General features: G+C 48.3%; 1 protein-coding gene across 1 annotated transcript in view; it reads left to right on the top strand.

The window, feature by feature from the left end:
• The window catches only part of LOC103732299 (TBC1 domain family member 22A), a gene marked incomplete at its 3' end in the record, with an annotated part of 33,979 nt that overhangs the window by 13,692 nt on the left and 10,746 nt on the right, over nucleotides 1–9,541 (top strand). The window contains exons 2-3 of the mRNA XM_008830853.3: nucleotides 6,031–6,087; nucleotides 6,851–7,191. Of these exons, the coding sequence (XP_008829075.2) occupies nucleotides 6,031–6,087; nucleotides 6,851–7,191 (398 nt within the window). The remainder of the gene's footprint in view (nucleotides 1–6,030; nucleotides 6,088–6,850; nucleotides 7,192–9,541) is intronic.

Here is a 9,541-nt window from a genome sequence, read left to right as displayed (position 1 = left end):
CTTCACATCCTTCATGTGTTTGCTGTGTGCACATACTTCACGTGTTTGCTGTGTGCACATGCTTCACGTGTTTGCTGTGTGCACATACTTCACGTGTTTGCTGTGTGCACATACTTCACATGCTTCACGTGTTTGCTGTGTGTACATACGTCATGTGTTTGCTTTCTTTTTATTCGTTCTTCAACTGATGCGGTTGTTGAGGATTTGTATTTCTTCACTATGCGAGGGAACCTGAGGCCTTTAACATGCCAGGCAGGTTTTTCATCACTGAGCTTGCCCAGCATCTAGGTTTTTCTAAAACATTTTTTTTTTCGGTGCTGGGGTGTGGCTCAGTAGTACAGGCTTGTATAGCATGCACAAGGCCCCAACTTGATCTCCAGTACTGCTAACATTTTGAGTTTTCTCTTTTTGGTATTATGAACTTTGCTGAACTTCTCTCCTTATGTACTTGGGCAAGAGTTTTCTGTGTCTGTATATCAGGAAGTGGCATCAATGTCATGTGTATCTGCGTTTTGTAAGGAATTCCCAGGGTCCTCTTATACAGTGGAATCCTGAAGGGTTTCAAGAGCAGTAATTTATTCAAAGCTTAATAATGTCCTTTTTTGGAGGGGTTGGGGATCAAACTGAGGGCCACCTTGCACATGCCAGGCAAGTGCAGTGCCTCTGCCGCACACCCCAGCTAAGAAGCATGTGTGTCAGTCACCACCCTTCTCAGATGGCTTCAGTTCAAATCGGGTTTTCTTTTTAGCAATGCAAGACCAAATAAATGCAATTTTAGTAAGATAAAAATGCGACTCCTTTAAGTCCTAACTTGAACTTTGATGGAACATTTTTGCTCAATAAGCACAAGTGGTTTGCCTGCGAAGAATTCATGAGTCTCCAGCACTGCCAGGAGGGGAAGGCCCGAAGCCTTTGATAATGCTGCAGAGACTCCAGTGAAAAGGACATGCAGATAGTGCTCCGTCGGCCACACTGCCTGCTGTTTGAATATGGATGTACTGGGGAGTAGCACGAAACTGGACAGTGTTCAGGTGAAGCTGGTTAGCAGTGGTGATAGTGCTGTTTGTGGATCACTTTCGGTGTGCACGCTGCCTCGTGGCATGCATGTGCCTTTCTTTATTTTTTTTAGATGCTGGAGGTCAAATCCAGGACCTCACACAGGCAAAGCACACTCCACCACCCAGCTAGATCTGTGCCCCATGCAAACTCTTTTTTTTAAAAAAACTAGAATTTGGGGCTGGAGAGATGGCTCAGCAGTTAAGAGCACTGACTGCTCTTGCAGAGGACCCGGGTTCGATTCCTAGCACCCACATGGCAGCTGTGAACCGTCCTTAACCCCAGTTCCAGGGGAATCCGAAGCCCTCTTCTGACCTCCGTGGCATTGCACAACATGGGTGCACTCACATACATGCAGGCAATGGCATTCATACACATAAAATAAAAATAATCAATAAGCCGGGCATGGTGGTGCATGCCTTTAATCCCAGCACTTGGGAGGCAGAGGCAGGCAGATCTCTGTGAGTTCAAGGCCAGCCTGGTCTACATAGTGAGTTCCAGGACAGCTGGGGCTACAGGGACACCCTGTCTCAAAAAGGCCTAAATAAATAAATAATAAAAGATAAAGTATGTAAAAAAACCTAGAATTTATATTTAATTTTAAATTATGTGTATGTGCGTATGAGTGCAGGTCCCCACAGAGGTCAGAAGAGGGTGTTGGATCCCCTGAAGCTGGAGTTAACGGGAGGTTGGGGGCCACCTGATGTGGGTGCTGGGAACTGAACTTGGGTCTTCTGCAGGAGCAGCAAGCTCCCTTAACCAGTGAGCCGTCTCTCCAGCCCAGTGTATTTGTATTCTCTCCCTGCCTTCTCAGGGTAAGGAGGCTAACGCCCAGAGCGTTAGCCTGGGGGAAACTTGGCCAGCCAGTAAGTGTTGGCACTGGGGTTGAAGCCTGGGCCTTTTGATTCATCAACCTGGAGCCCTGCAGTTGATCCATCCATCAAGTTTCTGGAAAAGGACATGACAGGTTGTGTGCCATCTGAGTATGTTATATGCCTTTTTCTTTCCATTGATACACAACTCACATTTGAGTCTCATCATGGTAGGTCAGAATCCAGGCAGTGCTCAGTGGGAGCCCTTGGTTCCTGTTCTATGAAGCCCTGGTGTCAATGGGAGGACTTAGAGGCTGGAATAGGAAGGTGGTTACTTTCCTGTCCTGGCATGGCTAGAGGCAGATACAGGCTGTCAGCTGGGACCACAGCTGATGCCGTCAGCTGTGGTGGGTCGGCTGTGACTGGTTTGGGTTTCCTCGCAGAATATTCTCTGGGTTCAAACAGAGGGAACCTGGAAAGCCAGGTAGACTCCTTAGCATCTTCACTGAGGTTTAGTTAGAACATGCATTCATTTTCAGTGACATGCCAGCATCTACCCAGTTAAAGTGGGGTCTTCCTAGGTTGCTCTGCCTTATTCATTGAGGCAGGGTCTCTCAGTCAGGCCCAGTGCTTGCCTAGCTGCGTTGCTGGCTGGCCAGCTTGCTCCAGGTTTCTTGTTTCACCTCCTGAGACTGGCGTGACAGGCTAGCTGCCTTGCCCACTGGCATTTATGTGGTTCAGGACATCCAGACCTTGGCCCTCTTCCTTGTGTAGCAATACTTTAACCACTGAGCATCCCTTTAGTTCCGTATCTGTCCAGAATTGTCTGCCTGCTCCTCTTTTCTGAGGTCTAGGTATAATTCTTTCTCAAAGGAAAACCAAGACTGGATTTAATGTGCTCCTGTGCCGTGTTTCTATAGGAACTCTCACAGAGCATTACAATGCCAGTTTATTTTTTGCTTTAATTATAACACACACTGTAGGGCCCTTAATAGTTGGGACTATAGGGTTCTTTTTGCTTCCCTTGAGAGTTGATATCCAACAGATGTTAAGTTTCACCAAAAAGTTTGGCATATAAAACAAACATTTGGTATAAGTAAATATTTTCCTGGAGGCGTAGGACTGTGCAGAGGACAGAATACCGCCATATTTTAGTCTGTATCAGAGCTGTTCCTAAGCCATGAGGAGGCGAGGGCATTTAAACATTGGGTCAATTGATTGAAAGAAAAATCCTACTAAACACTATACAGTGAAATAAAAGTATCAATGTATGAAAGAGAAGTATGAGCAAGCTCAGAGTTGGTTTGCGCAGTCCAGAGGGGCGGCCTCCCCAACACAGTCACACAGTGGAGCCACAGAGGATCAGAGCAGCTACCTGACCCCCAAGGCTAGAAACGTAGTGTGTGTGTGTATGTGTGTGTGTGTGTGTGTGTGTGTGCATATGCATATGCGTGTGTGCCTGTGAAGTGTTCATGTGTGTTTGTGTGTGCCTGTATGATGCATCTCTGTGTTTGTGTGGTGTGCGTACGTGTCCCCGTCCCTGTGGTTAGTTGTCTTGCAGATCTCTGAGAAACACATTGACTGAATCACAGCAACACACGTGTTCTGCACTCTGCAGCTCACAGGTCTTTCATTGGCTCCTTGGGCTGATGCCAAGCTCAAGGAGAGCCATTTCCACCACTGGCCTTCCTTGGCGCACTGTCTCCTCTCCATCTTCAAAACTGATACCTTTCTAACCTCTGTCACTATCATGTCTCCCTTGAATCCCTTTGAACATGGCTGGGGGACACTAACCTGCTTTTAAGTACGTGGCTAGAATGAGTCCCCTTGGGTAACCAGGAGAATCTCCATCTCACGATTGGTGTTTCAGTCACATTGTACAGCCCCCTCTACCTGTGAGGTGGCATGCCCACAGGTTCAGAGACGGGGCAGCTTTGCTGGACCTGTGGTTTTCCCAGCTAGACTGCCTGGATGTCCAAGAAAGAATTCTTGTTTTGCAAATGAGGAAGACGGTGAACGCCTGTTAGCACATGGACACAGGGTCTGACTAGCTTGCGAAGAGGTCCAGATGAGCAGTAATCAAGGTGCACCGCCAGTGCAGAGACCACGTTCCTGCTGTCCAGGTAGCAGTGCCTGGCCAACTGCCAGGCCCTGCAGGTGGAAAAGGAGCCACTTCCTGTCCTGGCAGTGTGACCAAACCTCAAGTGCACCCTGGTGCCCCAGACATTCCTCTTGCAAGATTTTATCCTCGGGAGGCTATCAAGTTGTGTGTAGGGTTCGTCTCCTGAGGTGTTATTGCTGTCTTTGTGACCACAAACAGTTGTAAATTGGTTCAGTGTTTCAGTCAACCTTAGGTAAACTCATTATGTCGTAGCCATATGGTGGCACAGTATGAAATTAGAAGTGATATTGTCCAGGGAGGTCCACAGGCCAGAGATGAGGTAACTGGGCTCACTCTATTCCTGTGGTGTTTAGAAACACTTAATGTTGAAATAATTAAGATTTACTAGGAGTGTCAGAGAAAGGTGTAGCCAGGTCCGACTCTTCACCTCGTGTTAGACTTTTAAATTTACAGATGCTGCGTCTGTTTTGTGCCAAGCAGTACATCTAAAGATGAGTGATTTAAGTAAACTGAAGAAGGAAGTAATGATTTGGAGGAAGTATTTCCCAGCCTATTTCAGTCAAGATAGGATTTAATTTTAAAGAATGATCTGTTTAAAAAAAAAAACTATTTTTGACCGGGTGTGGTGGTGCATGTCTTTGGTCCCAGCACTTGGGAAGCAGAGGCAGAGGCAGGTGAATCTCTGAGTTCAAGACCAGCCTGGTCTACATAGTGAGTTCCAGGCCAGCTGGGGCGACAGGGAGACCCTGTCTCAAAAAGACAAAAAAAAAAAAAAATATTCTGGGGGCTGGAGAGATGGCTTGGAGGTTAAGAATACTGACTGTTCTTGCAGAAGACCCAGGTTTGAATCCACCCACATGGCAGCTAACAACTGTCCATAACTCCAGTTGCAGCGGATCTGATGGCCCCTTCTGTCCTCTGCGGGCATTGCATAACATGGGTGCACTTACCTACATGCTGGCAATACACTCATGCACATAAAATAAAAATAATAAATAAAATATTAAAAAAATATTCTAAAGTGTGTGTGTGTGTGTGTGTGTGTGTGTGTGTGTGTGTGTGTGTGTGTGTGTGTGTGTGTGTGTGTACATGAATGCAGACATCCTCGCAGGCCTGATGTAGGTGCTGGGAACCAAACCTGGGTGTTGTCTTCAAGAACTGCAAACACTTTTAACAGCTGAGCCATCTCTTCAGCCCCAGGATTTAATTGAAAATATTTTATTACATTTGTGTGTGTGCACATGCACTTGTGACATGGTGCATGGGCCCACACACACCTGAGCCTTCACTGGCCCACTCTTCTTCAGACATGGCTTGTGTCTCATGATCGCTTCTCACGCTGAGAGGTGACCAAGGTACCTGACCTTACCTCATTTTGTCCTGGGACACACCTGACTGGGGGAATCTGAGGCTAGTAGTCTCGCTGAGCCCATTGGGTTTTGTTAGAAAATGTACAGCCTCTATGTCTTTCTCTGTGGCCTGCCCTGCTGATCCTAACCAAGGATGAGGGCTCAGCTCCCCAGCAGTGTCAACCATATGGGCTGTTAATTTCCATTTATTTTCCAAAAGTTCTCCGCTCTCTCTCTCTCTCTCTCTCTCTCTCTCTCTCATCTTCACAGAAGTTCTGTTCATCTTTGGGGAATTCTGCAGTCTTTGGTTAGTGTGACCCCGAAGGCCTTCCCAGGAGGCATTTCTTTCTGAGGTCTAGTCTTGTCTGTGAACCACCACTGTGACCAGTGTTCCCCAAATGGCTCATGGCCGTGCAGTGGGTGCCTGAGGCTCCTGCAGGGAGGATCCTGGAGAACTGCAGCCCTGTGCTGGGCCTGCTATTGGGAAGAGCCTGGATGCTGTGCTGTTTGTGGGGTGTCGGCTTGTGTGGTATACCTCCCATCCCTCGATTGGCCCTTGGACCCTGGCGGGTATGTGGAAGCTAATGAACTCAGCTTCTCCTGGGTTTAGGGGCTGACTCTTCTGACTTAGTAATGAACTCTTGGCAGAGCTGAAGAAAAGCTAATTTTGTGTTCTCTTTCCATTTTCCAGTATCCAGCATGTATATGGAGCCCAGCACCCGCCTTTTGATCCACTATTACATGGCACGTAAGTGTTTCTTGGTCTCATGGCAGTGGTATCCTGCTTCCTCCCAGGGTCCTGGAGTTCCTGAGGGAGAGGGAGTGGCCTCTTAGTCAGCAGACGGCTCTGGTGGTTGCTTCATGTGAGACTGTTGTCTTTGTATAGCTCATCCTGTGAGGTGGCCGCAGGTGATAGTGTCCTTTGGAGCAGAGAGCTGGCTGGCACCTCCTGGCTTGAGGGCAAGGTGGCTCCAGGCCGTCCTTGGTGTCTCCTCTGACCCCCTTCCTCTGTCCTGCACTCACTGCCCTGGTCCCGGCTCCTCCACCAGAGCAGATGGGAGGGGACAGTGTGGGACTTGGCACAGTGCTGGTGTGGCTGTGCAGGACTGCATCTGTCTGCCAGGTTTCCCGACACACACTGGGACTGATGGTGTGTGTAGTGGTGTTTCGGGGGGATCTCCTTTGAATGATACCGCCTCCATGTGTGCGTACCGAAGGCCTTGTTCTCTGCATGGTCCCTCTTGGCCCGTTCCCCCAGCTGCTGCTGTAGATGTTGGCTGAGATGCAGGAATGTGAGAATGCGCTGGATGCTCTGTTTCTCTGAGCTTCTCACAGGGTGGCGGAGGCTGCTTGGTGGCTCTCCCTTGCACGTCCTCCCCGTCACGCAGTGCTGTGTTGTACCGTCTTATTTTGATGTCTGTACATTGTGTCTGCCTTTCATCCAGACTAAAGGGTCCTCCTTGAGGCTTCTTTGGCTGAGCATGCATAATAAAGTTGCCCTTGCTCTGCAGCTTACTCAGGTCCACACCCAAGGTGCCGACCACCCCCGTGAAGACAAAGAAGGTCAGCACCTTCCAGGAGTTTGAGAGCAACACCAGTGATGCCTGGGATGCTGGTGAAGATGACGACGAGCTCCTGGCTATGGCAGCCGAGAGCCTCAACTCTGAGGTGGTCATGGAGACAGCCCACCGTGTCCTGCGCAACCACAGCCAGAGGCAGAGCCAGCCCTCACGGCAGGAGGTGCCAGCGCCTGAGCCAGAGCCAGAGCCTGTGGCAGAACCTCTTGTAGCCATGAGTGGTGACCTCCGCCTGGTGAAGTCCATCAGTGAGAGTCACACATCCTGTCCTTCAGGTAGGAAGGGAACATTGACAGGGGATTTGCATTTCTTGCATTGCCAAGAAAGGGCCGGAGTGGAAGATGCAGGCTTATGCTCTCCTTTGCAGCAGGACCCCAGCCACGAGAGCCCTTAGCGTTGTCTTCGCTGTGGCTGTGGCACTCCAGGCCTAGGAAACAGCCTACATTTTCCTTGAAGTTCTGATGTGCTTCTCCTCAGGGTCTGTGGAGCCAAGGGTATCTGGCTTCCAAATGACATGACAGGGCTTGTGGCTTGTGTGGGTGGGTTCAAGAGGGCTCTTGGGAGCATACGGCTGGGACCCCCAGCTCCCTCCAAAGGAACCAGGAGCTCTGTGCATTCTTCACCCCAGGGTTGGGGTGCTCTCCTCACTCTTACAGTGAGAAAACAGACACCACTCATCAGGACATCTCCATAGGCTAAGCACATCCATTGCTAGATCTAGAAAGAGCCTTTACACCTAGGCTGGTTCAAACTGCCTTCTAGGAATTGATGAACCTCTAAGATGAAAACGGTTTCTTCAGGTGAGAATTCTGCGTATTACTGCATTTGATCAGGTTTTGTATTGATGCGTAACTAGTTTACAAGTGTCTGAACTTAAGATGGCAATCCCACAGTGGCTTTTGCAGTTCTGGTGCTGACCTGGTCCCCTTCCACCTCCTGTGTGCTCAGTTTGGACTGGACGCCCTCTAGTGGGGACCTGGATTCCTCTGCTCACTGCTGTGCTTCAGGGGAAACTCGGAGCCAGGGGTGCAACTAACTCCTCAAGCCCCTAGGCTGGGGCGCTGCCATTGCTGGTGGTGACCCTCAGCATGCCTAATGGAGGGGCTGAGAGTGGGTAGGACCCCAGATCCCATGAGATCTGGTTGGGGATCCTGAGCAGAAGCAGACTCATATCTAGACAGATGGGGGAGCTGTGGTCAATGTCACCTTGGGATGCCCCCTTCGGTGAGAGCAGAGTGAACAGTATTCAAGACTGGAGCATGTGGCTGGAAAACAGGCCGTGATCTCTGCCTGCCTTGGGCTGCGCATTTTTCCTATGTAGCCGTTTTTTTTTTTTTTTTTTAAAGGTCCCCATAGTCTTTAACATTTTCAACACTTCAAACATCTGAAGTCTCTTCTGAGACTGAAGGCAATATCTCAGGCATAAAAACAGATTGCATGTTTTGAGCACACAGTGGCACAGAATATACATTTCCATTGCAAACGGGAAGAATAGGAGCATGTTGAAGAAATATTGGACCAAAACAAGACCAGTTCCCAGCAGGGAAAATGCCAGATCCTGTATCTCCATGTCAGATGTCTGGAACTTTAGTTTCAAAAGGTTTAGATGGCTCTGCCTCTCCAGCTTTGCTGCCTGCCACATACACCTTTCCCTCTCTTGAGCTGGTTCTGTTCCCTGTAGGAAGCTGTCCTTGGCAGACGTCTCACAGCTCTGCTATCTTCAACATCTTCGGGTCTCTGCTGTAAGCCAGGCATCACCTTCACAGCTTCATGCCGTGACCTCTTGGGGCTTCATGCAGGGATGCCCTTTGTCACGTGTTGCCTGCCCTTAGCAGTTCTCTGAAGCCGTGGAGGAAGAATCACAAACCCCTCACTCTAGCAGCTTTCATGCTTTCAAAGCCAGTACCACACGGACGACACTGTAAAGTTTGATTGACAGCTTGGAGTGGGTCCTTGGCCTCTTGGATCGCAGTAGCAGCAGGTTCTGTATGCGGTTATTTTCCAGGAACAGAGAACTCCTTAGGCTTTTTCTTTTCATGAGTTGGACACGTAGCTGGGCTTTGCCCTCCACATAGTCGTCTTATTGCTCTGCTGCAGAGGAGGGGCCTCTTACTTACTAGTGCTGATCCCTTTAACAATTAAAGCTTCTTTCTAAATACAGGCCTTGCCTGTAACATCAAGATTCCTCATGCTCTTTTTCTCTCCAAAGGGCACGTTTTGTATTTCTTTCTGTCTCGCTTGTTCTTCTTTCTTTCTTTTTTTAAAAAATAATTTATTGAGAACTTCATACAGGCATATAAGTATACAAGATATTTTAATCAAATCCATCCTTTAACAATTAAAGCTTCTTTCTAAATACAGGCCTTGCCTGTAACATCAAGATTCCTCATGCTCTTTTTCTCTCCAAAGGGCACGTTTTGTATTTCTTTCTGTCTCGCTTGTTCTTCTTTCTTTCTTTTTTTAAAAAATAATTTATTGAGAACTTCATACAGGCATATAAGTATACAAGATATTTTAATCAAATCCATGCCCACTTCCTCCCCTCTAACTCCTCCCATATCGCCCCATCACTTTTTTCTAATAACTTCATGTACTCTTTTTCTTTTTCTTTTCTTTTCTTTTTTA

Source organism: Nannospalax galili, unplaced genomic scaffold, assembly GCF_000622305.1.
Source record: "Nannospalax galili isolate Female #2095 unplaced genomic scaffold, S.galili_v1.0 scaffold1855, whole genome shotgun sequence".
Classification (NCBI taxonomy): domain Eukaryota; kingdom Metazoa; phylum Chordata; class Mammalia; order Rodentia; family Spalacidae; genus Nannospalax; species Nannospalax galili.
This window is presented reverse-complemented; position numbering and strand designations above follow the sequence as displayed.